The following is a 15,995-nucleotide window of genomic DNA, read 5'->3' on the forward strand; positions in this document are numbered from 1 at the left end:
CGGACCGGGGTCCGCAGTTCACATCCCAAGTCAGGAAAGCGTTTTGCCGGGCACTGGGGGCCACTGAGTTTGTCTTCAGGTTACCCTCCGCAGTCTGATGGACAGACGGAGAGTGCCAACCAGGACCTGGAGACCGCACTTCATTGTGTGTGTGCTCGGAACTCTTCGTCGTGGAGTTCTCAACTCACCTGGGTGGAATATGCACACAATTCCCTTACCTGCTCGGCTACAGGTATGTCGCCATTCGAGGCCTCTCTAGGCTACTCACCTCCTCTCTTCCCTGCTCAGGAGTCAGAGATAGCTGTTCCCTCCATACAACATCACCTTCGGAGGATGCAAAGGATTTGGAGGGAGACCCGACTGGCGCTTCTCCGTACTCAAGAGCAGAACAAGAAGATGGCGGATCGCCGCCACACTACAGCACCGGAATACAAGCCCGGCCAACAGGTTTGTCTGAACTCTAAGGACATTGCCCTCAATGTTTCCTCTAAGAAACTCGCCCCTCGTTTCATTGGCCCATATGAAGTCTAGGCAGTTATTAACCCCTGTGCTGTACGCCTCCAGCCCTCAGGATACACCCCACTTTCCACGTTTCTCAACTGAAACCCATGAATTCCAGCAGTCTATACCCTCCTACCGTCGCCCCACCACCCCCCCGACTCGTGGATGGCCATCCGGCCTTCACGGTCAAAAAGATTATGGATGTGCGGCATAGAGATCCCTCCCGTCTCTTATCAGGGATTCTACCGGGCCCATCCAGATAAGCCCGGTAGACCGCCTGGAGGCGTTCATTGAGGGGGGGTACTGTCATGATGCCATCATGGCAGCCCTCCTCTTCCCCTTTTGTGTCATTGTTTGTTTTCCCCTGTGTGTAATCATGCATGTTTCTCCACTGCTCTGTCTGTGTTGGTGGGCGTGGCTTCTCCCTACAGGTGGAGATCATAACTAATCATCCCCCCTCAGTATAAGAAGACTGGCCTGAGATCCACTCGTCGCCAGATCGTTCAGTCAGCAAGAGCGGCTCCAGTTATTGCTGTGATATCTCCCGTGTCCCTAGTTTGTTTAGCTAACTATTCCTTGTGCTCTTGTGTTGTAGTTTACCCTCGTTGCTTGCTTCAGCCATTCCGCCTGCCTGCTTGCTTATCGCCTGCCTGCACTGTGTTTTTGAATTTGACTCCAAATCACTGGGCACGCTCTGGAGAGCTCACCACCACCCAGCACTCACCACTTGGACCCTGGACACGCAACCCCCGCCCCCCGTGCACCTTGCACTGTGTATATATATATATATATATATATATATATATATATATATATATATAAAATCACGTTATATTTTATCTATTCCATGTTCCCATCATCTGACCCTTAAGAGCAAGCCAAAGTTGTCTACGCCTCCTAAAAATAGTGACAAGACACTTAAAACTAAAGAATCCCCTCACCCCATGTGGGGGGTCTTGTGTTTCCTCCTTCAAACTCTGTGCCTTGAGATAATTCATGTTGTGATTTGGCGCATCACAAATAAAACTGAATAAAATTTGAATTGAAATTTCGTGTCCTCTACCAGAGGCGTGGGAGTTTGAGGGCTCTGCCCAGTATTTCAGCTGTTCCTAGGATTGCGCTCTTCTGGACAGAGCTCTCAGATGTTGTTCCTGAAGCCACTCTCCACAGCCCCCCAAGATTGGTGTATGTTACCTTAAAAATAGGGAGAAGGATGAAGAACAAGTCACAATCATCTCTCACCTTCACTCGTCTATATTTAATGAGGCAGAAGAGCGACCCCTCCTGACCGGAGCCAGAAAGCATTACCAACAGATCCATAAACAATCGACGATCTGTATATGCAATCCATCTATACATTGACACAAAATATTACACAACCACAACAATATGAAACCGAAAATGAAACTACATGTTTACTGCCACAAAATTCAGAATGCCATAGCTGGGCAAAGACAGGGAAAGTTACATATCCTGAGGGATTACTTCCGTCTAGTTTATTGTCACACTAACCTAAATATTTGGTTTCTTGACATTCCATCACATCATCTGCTACTGCCACACGGCCCCTAAAATCTTCTCCAAGTGATGTCTGTCTTTCTTTGGGACAACCGTATTCCAGAGGGCCTTCAACTGACTCTGGTGGCCAAGTTTCTTGAGCATTTCCTGTCCATGCAGCCTGTGAAGGAACACATTTCTCATTTAGCATTTCTGTCTATGAACACAGCAGCCACAAGGTTCTGACAAAGATTGAGCAAACAACAGGATGATGCAGAACTTGGTATCTTACCTGACTTCTTTTGCAGGATCAAGCGTCAGCTTACAGACAGCAGTAAGGAAACTCTCTGCAAAATGCCTCTCTGCAGTGACGATCCAGTTCTCCCCGACAATTTCCGTCAGCTGGTGGAGGTGCAGCGCTGTGCTCTCCCTCACTCTATGACATTGGTGGCTGAGGAAAGACAAATCCTTCTATGTTCATTTGGAATTTACTTTTAAAGCTGCACATGTTATGTTTTTTTGACATTGAAGATCAGGTTCTCTCCACATACCTCAACCCGAAGTTAAGTAGGGTTATCACTACTCTTCCAGGGCTGCAGCCCTTCACCAGGGCATCCAGGGCCAAGTTAACCCTCTGATGAATGAAGGTTTGGGTTGTTTGGGCCAACTTCAGCACCTCATCTGTGACAACCAGGCAGACATGATGCAGATTGGTCTTCAGTAGCGCTTGATGGTGTCTTGCCAGAGCTTGAATAATTTTAAGTCCTTCCATTTTCTTTTCCCTATGGTTAGATGACAACAATGATGGAAGTGTGTAAATCACTGCTTAATGAACAACAGACTGTTGTTCCCCTGCTTGTTATACTTTCTCTACTTGTGTGTAGGTTCCATGTCTTACCAGTCGACTGACTTGAGCTGTTCGAAGCAGAGCGACAGGCTCTGTGAAGCGTTGAACGAAGGATGGAGGTCACACTTCACTGTCTTTGTGCCGAGAATTGTCCCACGTTGAGGTTTCACTGCAATTATTCTTTCGGGAGCTGCTGGAAGTTTAGGTGATGGGAGCCCATTGAACTGGATTCCCCTATTGTTGCTAACCCTAAACCTATTATTGTCCTTTGTCTTGATTTTAGTCGACTGGGCTGTGTTTCCATACGCTCTCTGCTTGTCTGTTTGGATTAAGCGGGGAAGAAATGACTCAACTACATCATTTCTGTTTTCACATCTTCAACCATTTCCATATGTCAAAGTTTTTACTGATGAAGTTCCCAGCAAAGGAAATCATCCGACCATGAAATGGCCCCCAGCTCATCTGTTATGTCAGAGGATTCAGGACCATGTCCAGAAGAAGCTGAAGGTTCAGGTGATGGGAGGGTGCCCTTCTGGATGGAGAGTCCCATTCTTTTCAGAAAAGCATTGGTGCGGGCTTCCTGTGCAGCACACAGCCTCTCTGCCCTTTGAATACGCTCCATAGCCCTTAGATTGTCCTCTATCTGTGTGCTGGAGTTAGTTGCCTGACTGTAGACATGAGGGAGCTGTAATAAAAATACAAACATGTCTTTAATTGCATTGACTCAGTTTGTAATTAATATGCAGTTAACTCAGTTAATAATATTAGGATATAGTGCATTCCACTCAAAGAATAATAATAATATACTGTATTATAAATATCTTATACTATTTTATATTACAGCATATGCAGTATACATTTAATACATATACCCATACATGTCTTTATACACTGTACACAATACATACCATACTGTAGTAAAATAACTATTTGTTAAAAGTTGATAGTTAATCTATTAGTAGTCTGATGGCTGCTGACAGCACAAATGAGCATTCAAAGTGCTTTGAGGCTCGTGGCTTGATGAGTCTTTGGCTGCAGCCAAAGTTTGTACTTTGTGTTTGTGCTATTAATTTGCTATGTCATGTGAACCCATAAAGATTCAGTATATATGTGAACATGATGGCTATATAAAAACTTTATCTAGAGAAAGAGTCGGTTACTTACAGCAGTGTCAGCACTGTTTCCTTCCCAATGTAACAGGGAGATGTTTGGCATTTTGTGATGAGCCATGCACAGATCTGATCAAACAAAGTGCAAAAAAAAAAGAAATTAAGTCGTCACAGTGGTGAATCGTGAAAAATGTCGTCAATTGTTGAAATCGAGTTGTTTCTCTTTACCGGTTCAGTTTTATACACTGGTGATCAAAGGTGATGACACATCAAAGGCATTCGATTGTCATAATGAGATCATCATGGAACACTCAGTATGCAAATTACATGCTCTATTAATTTGTCTTTTTTCAACATAAGCAAAATTTAAAGCATGGTTGATGATCAACAAATACAGATGTCAGCTTGACACCCTGGTTTTCAGGTAATTGTCAGTAAAAAGTTTTGGCTGTAGCCATGTCTGAGGCAAAAATAGCAGTTGAGCAAAATTAAAACAAACTCTAGCTCTGTTTTGTATGCATTTAACAGCAGAAGGTTCATACCCATCCATCTTTTTATGTATGTATGTATGAGCTGGGAAAGATCGTTTGGCTTATGAATCAGGATACGTCAAAGTACCGCCCACAGTGTTTGATTGACAGCTGGGGCCTGTACCGTGAAGCGAGTTCAACATCCCCGTGATGTGTTTTTCTGATGATGATCAAACTAAAATGAAGAGAAGCTGTAGTGATGTCAGACTGTTTCTGCCGCTGAAGCAGAGGAGAGAAGAAGATAATGTGTGATGAGCTCAATTAGACTTAAGGGTTCATTCATGATCAAGTTGAATATTGATCAGTGTGGATCATTTGTTCTCATAAAAGAGATAGTATTATGTTTTTATTACTATTAATCTGTCGGAATCAAATTATTTATTGAATTCAAATGAAGCTCTAATATTAATGAGTGTATGTATTTATTTAGTGTGATAAACTCTCCCTCTGTTTATTAGAAACTGTTTTAAAACCAGAGTGGACACATGAAAAGTCTGGATCAGCAAGAGCCGACGGAAGTGATGTTGATTATTAGCGATAATGTCATAACCATCCAAGGTAGACTTACTACGAGCTATGAAGTTGTGAAACGATGTTATATGCACCTGTAGAAGCCACAAGTCGATATGATATCGACCTTGTTTTAAGAAAATAATTATTTTATTTGCAATGTCAGAAGCGCTACACTACCTACTATCCTAGTGAAACATCAATGTCTCTGATTGGAAAGGCATTCACAATATGCCATAAACCATTTTGAATGCCTTTGCATATTGTTTAATATTTGTCTCTGCATTTGATTATTATTTTTTTGTACAAATATTGTACATGCATTTACATAAATGTAAAAAGTATATGTAAGCACATTTCTCTGAGTAATTATAACATAAATCCCTTTCATTTGTCAGGTTAAGAAACCCACATTACTCCATCAATCAAAGATCAAAATTTTCGAGTGAATAACAAAGGCAAATATCAAACATGAGTTATTACATTAACTCTGTTCAAACCTTTTTTGGCACAGTTGTGATGGGCAGAACTATATGGCACGATAAATAATCGTGAGCTGCTAAGAACATATTTGACAGATGTGGCATTTTACAAAAACAAATGGCTGCAGAGAGCCTTGCAGAGGGCATGTGTCACGGGGAGGTTTGGTCCAGAGCCGTTGAGAGAGAGAGTAGCATCATATCCGTTCACTCCAATGGAACTTTTTTTCCCCCAGCAATGGCGGATCATAGAGCCTATCAATAGTTCCCGGAAGTGAGCAGCAGTGCATTAGAGTAGGAGCAGAATGGATCAATGGACCGTCTGTGTTGAGACGTTTAAATAATCAGATTGTATATTATCAGCACATCTGAATCAAATCAACATGCGCATTAAAGCATTAATTAAATTTTAAAAAGAAAAACATATTGACTAACTACATAGACTAACTACATAGGCATGTTGGTCTGCTATATTGTAAATCGATACATTTATTGAAAAATCGCAGTTCTGTCGCTCTGAATAATGGATTTTAATTACGTGCCAAGAACTTCGGGAAACTATCTGAAGTCTACGTGAGTCACGTGACGTGCAAGCATTTTGGACTTCCGTTGTCACTACTCTCTCAACAGCTCTGGTTTGGTGGAATAATGGATTTAAAGTTGTTGGAACAGGTTGGTGGTGGTTATCATGTGGAGAGCAACACTGTCAGCGATCAAGGATGAACAGAGACAGTTTTACAGAATCGACATGCTTTGTGGGAGATGTAGTTTATGGTCACTGTACACTGTAACGCAGCATAGACTTTTATTTTAAGACAAACGTATGCCTTTAAAGCTCTCGCGGGCCACATACAATGACATATAAAATGGGCATTTGCACTTCAGGAACCGAAGCCGTTCTAAAAGTGGGCGGTCACTGTTGTGCTCAATATCTGCTGCACTTTATCATTTGTTACGTTACTCTAAACTTATTTGTCCCAGTCAGGTTCCTGTAGAATGATGACTGGCTTTGATTGGCTTTGATGGCTTTGATCTATCAAAGCCAGTCTAATGTTGGATTAAACCTGTGATAGATATTTTGTTATTGTGTTACTTTCTCTTTCTGACTGAATGATGAGTCCAACTTCTGTGGCTTTCCTATCAGGTTTGAGCTCCCGAGCGCAGAAGTCCCATCCTATGATGGCAACAAACACTTCCGCCATCGTACCTGCCCAACATTACCAGTTGGTCACAGGGGGCTGTCTCACCTCTGAGTCCTCCACCTACAAGGTGCAGTGTGTCCTGGGGCAGGGAACCTTTGGAACAGTTGTGAAATGCACCAGGATGGTTGACATGAAGACTGTGGCCATCAAAATGATCAGAAATGAGGGCCGTTATGTCCAGGAGGCAAAAATGGAGGTAGGAGAAGAAACTCGGTGCTTATCACAGTTTGAGTTGTACCCTCTTTGTGATGATGGCTTACAGTGATTCTTGACACCAGGGACAAAACATTTAGATTTCACAAGTAAGAAAAAAAATCTTAATTATTTTCAATACCTATTTTTATATATTTGTTAAATACAGTTTTGGCTATCTAACAATGTTTTGAACAACCTCCCAGTTGTAAAAAATTGTAAAGTACAGGATCAGCGTAATATTTTTGACAACACCATCAGCCACAGAAATGCCTACACATTTGTTTTTTAATTAACCTATCACACATCATTGACTCTTAACAGTTTATGGTTTCACTTTATTATGCACATGTTTTAAGATGAATCATATCACCTTTTAACGGTTAGATTCATGAATGTTTAATGATTGCAGTTTAGGTTTTGCGATCACAAAATTCACAATGAACAGTGATATGTAGAAGCATTAAAATTGTACATTAAATTTGGAAATGCGACAGTTTTATCGATACAAATCTTGAGGGAGCAAAACAGATATCATTTTAAAAAACGACAAGTCCATCTGACGGAGTGGACAAGGCGTCAATGGTTGTGTCTTGTAAGAAACATCATACAACATATTATATAATATTTCATTCAAAATGACAACTGAATGCACAGAATGATGAATTAGTTTAATTGAATGTGTGGGTTTTGCCTGATGAATGCCTTGTGAAGGTTTTGCATAGTGTCCGTCAGAATCATTGTTTGATGTTTAATTCTTTCCTGGTAATGGGGTCTTACTTGTCTGTTGTTGTCCTTGCATTGTTCTCCAGAAGCATGTGAACACTTAAGGAGATGGTCTGGAGAAAACTAGGCTTTCTTTATTTTGCTATAGATTCTCTCAGTGTTCTGCAAGTCAAGCCAAACTCATGAACCCGATGGATGAGGTGATTCTTCTTGAGGTGTCTGTGGAGATTCTCATTCATCCAGGTCATAGTTATCCACAAGGGTGTTTAGTCAGGAGCAGCTGGACTTGGTTGTAGTTTCTTGAAGACGTTTCACCTTCATCCAAGAGGCTTCTTCAGTTCTAACTTCTAACTAAGTTGTGGTGAATCCCATCTGTTTGACCTCTGTGGAGTGACAGTAGTAGTGCTCCAGGCTGTTTGAACTGCTGTCGCTGATACTGTTGTCATTGATTCATTGGAGTCACCTGTATCCACACAGGTGTTGTAACAAGAAGTTCAGTTTTTAAGTCTCTTGTGAAGAGATGAAAAGACAAGCAGGGGCTATTCAAATGAGATCCGATTAAGCAATAGCTCACGACAGGCCGCGGTATTCGCTCATTATAACACAGTTAAAGGGCGCTGTTGGCGACCCCATTAACTGTGGTATAATGAGCATATATCATGGTCTCTGGGTTCGGTTGCTGGGTTTGCCGGCAATTTAAGTTCGCAGGCTACTGTGGGTGGTAGCCCACGCAAAAACTACAACCATTCAAGCTCACCGTGTGCTTTGAGCTATCGCAGGTTTTCTCAACTTCACTCCGTCGTATCTCACGTCTACTAACTACGTTACTCCTCGGTGGAATCACTGAGGAAGTAAAGACATAATTCCTGTGTTTTTTTTAAATGTCTGATGGTGTTGACAAAAACTCTGGACATGAGTTCAATCGACTAGGAAATGCATCAAAATAATTTATAAATTTTTAACTTTTGATAATCATGAAATGACTTACTCAACTACTTACAAACAGTAATTACGATGTCTAATTTGACAATTCTTGAATACTTTTTTAACAATTGTTACGTGCCTAGACCTGGACAAGGTCTTTTTCAGCTGGTCGCTTACTGTCACTTAGAATAAAAAATATTAATGAAACAACATCATATCACATTATGTTATTATGTTATTTCTATGAATAATGCAATGTTCACGTTTTTATTCAAAAGTGGTGTTTTATCTGGAAGACATGTTTTGTCCCACATCTCAATTCCATCAACCTTATTTGGATACCTAAATATATAGTTGTTTAAGTTTTACATGAGTGATGTATCCTGTCATGTATCTCCAGGTGGCTGCTCTGAAGAAACTCAAAGCGCTGGACCCGGACAAATGCAACTTCGTCCAATGGTACCAGGTTTTTGTAGTCAGAGGACACATCTGTCTTGAGTTCGAGCACCTCGACAAAAGTCTTGCTGATTTCATGAAGGAAAGGCTTTTCAGACCTCTGCTTCTTAAAGAAATCAGACCCATCGTCCAGCAGGTATGTCTCGCTGCTTTCCTCTCTGCCCTAATAAACAGTTTCAAAATATAAACTAGTGGAATATTGTTGACAATATTATTAAATCAATGTTTTGAATAACCTTTCAGCTCGCCACTGCACTCGGTCACTTGAAGGCAGCTGGTATAGCACATGCAGACCTCAAGCTGGAGAACGTTATGCTGGTCAACCAGCTACAGCAGCCCTTCAGAGTGAAACTCATCGACTTCGGCCAGGCCTGTGAAGTGTCCGCCGCCAGAGTGGGCTCATGTATTCAGACCTGTCCATACCGGTGATTACCTGGAACCATAACGGATCTCTAAGTCTCGTAGCATTAGTGGCTGAAAAAGAGAGTAATCTAAGAATGTAAACATCCCCTACTCATGCATTCACACAAATCTCTTCATGTGAGTTTTACTTTAGTAGCAGTAAAAGTCAGTGTTTTAAACTGTGAGCTATTAGGATGTCTGTCAAAACATTGGAAATAGTTCGTCTGGCGCATGTGATCATGGATTTTCTCCTCCTACAGCTCTCCAGAGATCATTTTGGGCCTTCCATTCTCAGAGGCCATAGACATGTGGTCTCTGGGCTGCATGTCTGCCACACTGTTCACCGGCACCCTGCTTTACCCAGGGAGGAATGGATATGATACGGTACGTACTGCTTGCAAATTTACTCTCAAGTGTATCTTTTCATAATTATATTAAAATAAATAATATATAAATAAACCAGTATGCCCCTCTACCTAGACTCCCAGTGTGACATTAAGTTGTGTTGTGTTTTCAGATGAGGTATATAGTGCGGACTCAGGGTCAGCCACCTGACACTGTGCTCAACCTTGGGAGGAAAACATCACAAATTTTCAAGAGAGGTGTCAACACCACCGGCACTCAGTGGAAACTCAAGGTAGCTGATGCATTTAAATTCATCCTTTCCCGTTCCCACATTTCTGCCATGCTCCAAATAAAAATGTAGTTCTATGTGTTTTTCCAAGTTTGATCTACTCAGAGTATCATTGTTAACAATCTCACTTTCTGAACAGACACCAGAACAGTTCTACAAACCGACAGAGATTCCGTCACCCATGTGGGTGCAGTTCACCTCTCTGGATGACCTCCGGAATGTAGGTCTTCTTTTTGATCATTCACTGTAAAAAAAAGAAAGAAAAAAAGAGCTTATTTCTTAAGCATAGATAAACTAAACTGACAATCGCCAGGAGAGGTTATTTTTTGATCCGCTCCTGGAGGTATCTGAAGATACCCCTGAATTCATTATTGTTTTTCACTTATGTTTTAGATCTGGATCATCAATCCTGACAATTCTGCAGATAGCAATGCAAAGAAGAATGACGTGCTGATGTTTGTGCACATGGTCAAGAAAATGCTTCAACTCGATGCCACCAAAAGGATCACACCCCATGAGCTGCTGGGGCATCAGTTCATCAACATGCGCTACATTGCTGGCATGTACCCCCAAAGCAACTAGTAAGTCAATAATGTGATTTAATTAAATATTTGTGTAACTATGCGTTATTCTTCTCTATTTATCTTCCACTTGTACCTTTGATGCTGGGTACAAAGGATAGGTTTCCTCTGCAGGCCATGTACAGGACATTAAAAACATGTCTTATGGTGCGTTCACACTGGGGTCGACTCGCGCCAGTATCTGAGTTTGGTCGCTGGAACATTTGTTCTCATTTGCGTGAATATTTGCCCGTTCTTTTCTCTACTTTCACCGACAAACCTCTGAACAAACACGCGGTCACACACTAACAAACACACACATACACACACACACACACACACACACACACACACACATGTAAGCATGAACTGTTGAATGAAAAAAGGCAGACTGGAATGAATGAGAGAGCCACACAAAGAGGTTGTGCTAAATGGGGCCAAAGCTAGTGTCCAACTTCCTCGATCACTTTCTGCCGAGCCCTCTCCTTGTTCACCCGGTCACGATGCAAATAGCAACCCAGTCGGGTTGCCAATACACAGCGACATTTGTGATCCTTCGTTTCTGATACAAGGAGTGTGAGAGACTGGCGGAGGATTCGGATTGTCCTTCCCACTTTGTATGTAATCTACTCGCGTTAATAATTTGGGTCTCGTGCAGTTTGAACGCATCATTATATAACTTATCTCTTACTTAACTTGGCTCATGAAAGGATTTTTTTCTTGCAGTGTTAAGTCCTCTCTTCACCTGATGGACGTCAAAAGAATTCTGAGTTTTGACCCTACAACAGCTGTGTGTGGTTCATGGCAGCAGCCCCCATCTAGAAGGGCCAACCCAGTCCAGTCAAATCTTCCATCTCATGCTAAGTGGAGCAGCGTGGTCTGGCCCCAGTGCGCCAACCTACATCCCCGCACCAACACAGAGGCCACAGGATCTGATAGGTCAGGGATAAAGATAAAACCATATGAGGAGGATGTGGTGCCAAGAAAGAGAACCGCAGTTCCCTGTTCAGAGAACAACAGAGGGAGTTGCCGCAAACGCTCTGCAGATCCATCCACCGCAGGTTGGATTAGCAGGACCCAGACTTGCGTCTCATCACAGGTTCGAAGGAGAGGGCTCATGGTGAACACTCATACTTTGACTCCTACAATAGGTGGAATTGTGAAAGGAAGAGAGCAAAACATTGCCACAGCATTGCAGGCACATCCACCCAGAGCAGCAGACACAATTGTACGCATGCCTCCGATCTTCAGTTTGATCTCTTAAGGTGTTGGGCAGTGAGGTTTACACACTGTACAGCATTCAACTAGTTGGCTGTGTTACACTAATACATATCCCAAGGCAGAATTCAGAATTGTACTCCCAGACATGTCTGCAATGCCAACATGCCACCAGGCGGGCCACATTAGGGAAACTGTACTGGGCTACCCTAACAGTTCTACACATGGCTGGGTCATGAGATTGATCATTGACACTGTCATATAATCGTAATGCAAAGTGTCTGTTAAGTCTTTTACTTCTTAGTCCTCCTCCAGGCTCAAGACGTTTTTTCTCTTCTTTTTTTAGGAAAACCATGTCAATGATCGCTGTTGGGAGTTTGGTGGCGAGCCGTTGAGGAGGGTGTACGGCAGCACCCCCTGCACCCCCGCTTCTCGTAGCCTTGATCCTTCTAAACCTAACCCCATACCCATTACAGATGATCATCTAAGAATAACAAAAAATACTGAAAATATATTATGAATTCATTCATTCATTCATTCATGCATCGTCTACCGCTTTATCCATCTAAGGGTCGCGGGGGGTCGCTGGAGCCAATCCCGGCTGACATTGGCCGAGAGGCGGGGTACACCCTGGACAGGTCGCCAGCCTATCACAGTATATTATGAATTGTATTTTTAAAAATTTTTATTGAAAGACTGCATAAAATTGCTTCAGTACTAAAGTCGTAATATGGTTTGCATATAATTGCTTTCAACAGTTGCCTAAAATCATTTGTAAAACAGAAATCATCAGACAAACCATGGTATTTTTTCCCTCCAACTGCTTCTCTTTAATGACATTGTGATTTAATGAGAAATCTATGCAAATATCACATATAAAGTAGAAATCACCTATAAATATTAGGCACATGATCTTACTTTACAGACTATTACCTACATAATAAAGTGCAGATACTGTTAATAAATAAAAAATGTATTTTACCTATATTATTTTGTAAATGTCCAATATTTTGCTGCTTTAATACATGATACACATATATTGTTATCATAATTAGTTTGTCATTACAATAAAATAATATGTAACTATAACAGAAGTCATTCAGGAGGCCAGTTAATGCAGCCATAGGAGTCCAGCCTTAGAGACTTGGACGCTGAATGATCTGTCTCTCTAGAGCTGGGGTGTTTGTCTTCTTTGGAACAAGTGTGGTGCTCCCTCTCTTCCGGTTTTAAACTTTAGTCATTAGTTGCTTAATTAGATCATCATATCCACTAGCGACCACATCCCCATCAATATTGTCGTTGATGGCTCTTGGAGACTTGATGGACATTTTCCCGCTTACTCTCATCGAGGTGTCCTTTTTCAGTGAAGGACTTCACTCAAAACGGTCGAATAATCTCGGGTCATCCCTTTTTTTCAGGGTATTCTCCATTGTTGAGTTTTCTGATAAGTTCTGTTTTTATTAGCAGCGTGACGAGTAGATGGTTCAGTAATCACCCGGGCTGCTCTAACTATGAGCTTTATCAAAGAGGAAGGTTTTAGGTCTAACCTTAAAGCTAGAGAAGGCGTCTGCCTCCCTGTTCCAGACGAGAGGAGCCTGCTGGCTGAAGGCTCTGCCTCCCATTCTACTCTTACACACTCTGGAACCACAAGTAGTTTACAGAGCAAGTGATCTATTGGGATATTATGGAACTATGAGCTCAGTAAGATATGTTGGGGGCTTATTATTAAGGGCTTTGTAGGCGAGGAGCAGGATTTTGAATTCTATTCTTAATTTCACAGGATATGAACCCCTGCAAATGGAGCGACGCTGATTCGCTGTGTTAATATAGCACGTTTTATTCTCTTGATTGGATGACTGTGTATCACCATCAACATTGAGACCAGGGCAACGATCGTATGAAGGGGAAACAGAGCAACACGGGTGCATTTGCATGTGACTTGTATGTGCCAACGTCCAACGGGGCCGGGGCACCGTGTATCGGGACGTTCAAGTGTCACAAGTGGGGATCCAGGCGGGGAGGCACGGGGAGGATGAGGTTCACGGGGAGGATGATGAGGTTCATGGGGGGGGAGGATGAGGTTCACGGGGAGGAGGATGAGGTTCACGGGGGGAGGATGAGGTTCACGGGGAGGAGGATGAGGTTCACGGGGAGGAGGATGAGGTTCACGGGGGGGAGGATGAGGTTCACGGGGGGAGGATGAGGTTCACGGGGGGGAGGATGAGGTTCACGGGGGGGAGGATGAGGTTCACGGGGAGGAGGATGAGGTTCACGGGGAGGAGGATGAGGTTCACGGGGGGAGGATGAGGTTCACGGGGAGGAGGATGAGGTTCACGGGGAGGATGAGGTTCACGGGGAGGATGATGAGGTTCACGGGGAGGAGGATGAGGTTCACGGGGGGAGGATGAGGTTCACGGGGAGGAGGATGAGGTTCACGGGGAGGATGAGGTTCACGGGGAGGATGAGGTTCACGGGGGGAGGATGAGGTTCACGGGGAGGAGGATTAGGTTCACGGGGGGAGGATGAGGTTCACGGGGGGAGGATGAGGTTCACGGGGAGGAGGATGAGGTTCACGGGGGGAGGATGAGGTTCACGGGGAGGAGGATGAGGTTCACGGGGAGGAGGATGAGGTTCACGGGGGGGAGGATGAGGTTCACGGGGGGGAGGATGAGGTTCACGGGGGGGAGGATGAGGTTCACGGGGGGGAGGATGAGGTTCACGGGGAGGAGGATGAGGTTCACGGGGAGGAGGATGAGGTTCACGGGGAGGATGATGAGGTTCACGGGGAGGAGGATGAGGTTCACGGGGAGGATGAGGTTCACGGGGGGAGGATGAGGTTCACGGGGAGGAGGATGAGGTTCACGGGGGGAGGATGAGGTGGGAGGATGAGGTTCACGGGGAGGAGGATGAGGTTCACGGGGAGGATGAGGTTCACGGGGAGGAGAATGAGGTTCACGGGGAGGAGGATGAGGTTCACGGGGGGAGGATGAGGTTCACGGGGAGGAGGATGAGGTTCACGGGGAGGATGAGGTTCACGGGGAGGATGATGAGGTTCACGGGGAGGAGGATGAGGTTCACGGGGAGGATGAGGTTCACGGGGGGAGGATGAGGTTCACGGGGAGGAGGATGAGGTTCACGGGGGGAGGATGAGGTGGGAGGATGAGGTTCACGGGGAGGAGGATGAGGTTCACGGGGAGGAGGAGGATGAGGTTCACGGGGAGGATGAGGTTCACGGGGAGGATGAGGTTCCCAAACGCCGAGTCCTGTGTGACGAAGACGCCGGACGAGTGGAGGTGGGCATGCTGCAGGGCCGCCTCCTGCAGGGCGGCGGTGTGCTGCCGTCCCCCGCGTCCTTCGGGCTCGGCCTGGCCGACGGGGGACTGGTGGCGGACTGGCTCTGCAGCAGCCGCCGCTTCTCTTTGTCAAGCTCCGCCAGGATGGCCGCCCGGGTCGTGTTCTGGAAGCCCGGGCCCGGCGGTTTGGCCGCCATGTTAGCTGAGCGGGGGGCCCAAGTCCATGGATGTCGCCGTGCACGTTACTTGACGTCCCGTGGTTGTCAGGGGCAATGCGGGCTGCGGTGGTTGACCGACGGACACAAGGATCACGAGGAACCAGAGCTCAGTTCTAAACCGACGCGGTTTTATTCGCCGCCGCATGCTAACGATTATGCTAACAATGATGCTAACACGATGAGACACATCCGGTAGCTCGTTTTCAGCGATCTGCCTTCAAAATAAAGGCATGTGAGTTGCAAGGAGAACGCGCACTATTTCTTTTTTAACCCCTTTTTATCGATTGATCACCAAACACACTAACGAACCTGCAGTTGATCTCTTGTCACGTGTGCATTGCATAATATTCCATGTACCCTAACGACACCTAGTGTTCATTTTCTTAAATGGGAAGGGAAGAATACAAAACGAAAGGTTGAAGGTTGAATTGTGCTGAAAAAGAAAATCACAGGTCCACGTTAACAGTTTTCAGTAGTGTTGCACCACATCCGTGGCTGAATATTGAATGTTACATTGAACTTACAGCCCAGTCACTCACAGAATGAATCTGATGGTTTTGACAAATATGATATATCCTCATAGTAAATGAGTTTTCATATTTATGTGTATGTATCCCATTTTTTAATCAATGCTTCTATGAGCTTTACAACCCCGGATATTGTTTATAAACCCACTCAGTGCTGTGAAGCAAAAGAA

At 44.1% G+C, this 15,995-nt stretch overlaps 1 protein-coding gene and 1 pseudogene across 3 annotated transcripts; one reads left to right on the forward strand and one right to left on the reverse strand.

The window, feature by feature from the left end:
• The first annotated feature begins 4,288 nt into the window (after window positions 1-4,288).
• LOC118310630 (homeodomain-interacting protein kinase 3-like) lies at window positions 4,289-12,876 on the forward strand. 3 transcript variants are annotated; one of them, XM_047332273.1, is made up of 10 exons: window positions 4,289-4,378; window positions 6,618-6,871; window positions 8,918-9,109; window positions 9,217-9,398; window positions 9,636-9,759; window positions 9,893-10,012; window positions 10,149-10,229; window positions 10,403-10,590; window positions 11,296-11,689; window positions 12,134-12,876. In XM_047332273.1, the coding sequence occupies exons 2-10, from the start codon at window positions 6,650-6,652 to the stop codon at window positions 12,305-12,307; spliced, it is 1,677 nt and encodes a 558-aa protein (XP_047188229.1). In that variant the 5' UTR covers window positions 4,289-4,378; window positions 6,618-6,649; the 3' UTR covers window positions 12,308-12,876. The 3 variants fall into 3 exon arrangements, with proteins under 3 accessions (XP_047188229.1, XP_047188228.1, XP_035489622.1); XM_047332272.1 differs by lacking the exon at window positions 4,289-4,378 and adding an exon at window positions 4,955-5,042; XM_035633729.2 differs by lacking the exon at window positions 4,289-4,378 and adding an exon at window positions 4,955-5,042 and having other exon boundaries at window positions 11,296-11,668.
• Window positions 12,877-14,912: 2,036 nt separating this feature from the next.
• On the reverse strand, window positions 14,913-15,949 carry LOC118310632 (annotated as a pseudogene).
• Window positions 15,950-15,995: the final 46 nt, after the last annotated feature.

The sequence above is a fragment of the Scophthalmus maximus genome, chromosome 5 (genome assembly GCF_022379125.1).
Source record: "Scophthalmus maximus strain ysfricsl-2021 chromosome 5, ASM2237912v1, whole genome shotgun sequence".
NCBI lineage: Eukaryota > Metazoa > Chordata > Actinopteri > Pleuronectiformes > Scophthalmidae > Scophthalmus > Scophthalmus maximus.

Bases quoted from the DNA above. Each gene is read 5' to 3' on its own strand.
- LOC118310630 (XM_047332272.1), top strand. From the start codon at position 4,970: ATGAAAAGTCTGGATCAGCAAGAGCCGACGGAAGTGATGTTGATTATT. The intron at 5,043-6,617 runs GTAGACTTACTA...CTTTCCTATCAG, and splicing joins TAATGTCATAACCATCCAAG to GTTTGAGCTCCCGAGCGCAG. The intron at 10,591-11,295 runs GTAAGTCAATAA...TTTTTCTTGCAG, and splicing joins ATGTACCCCCAAAGCAACTA to TGTTAAGTCCTCTCTTCACC.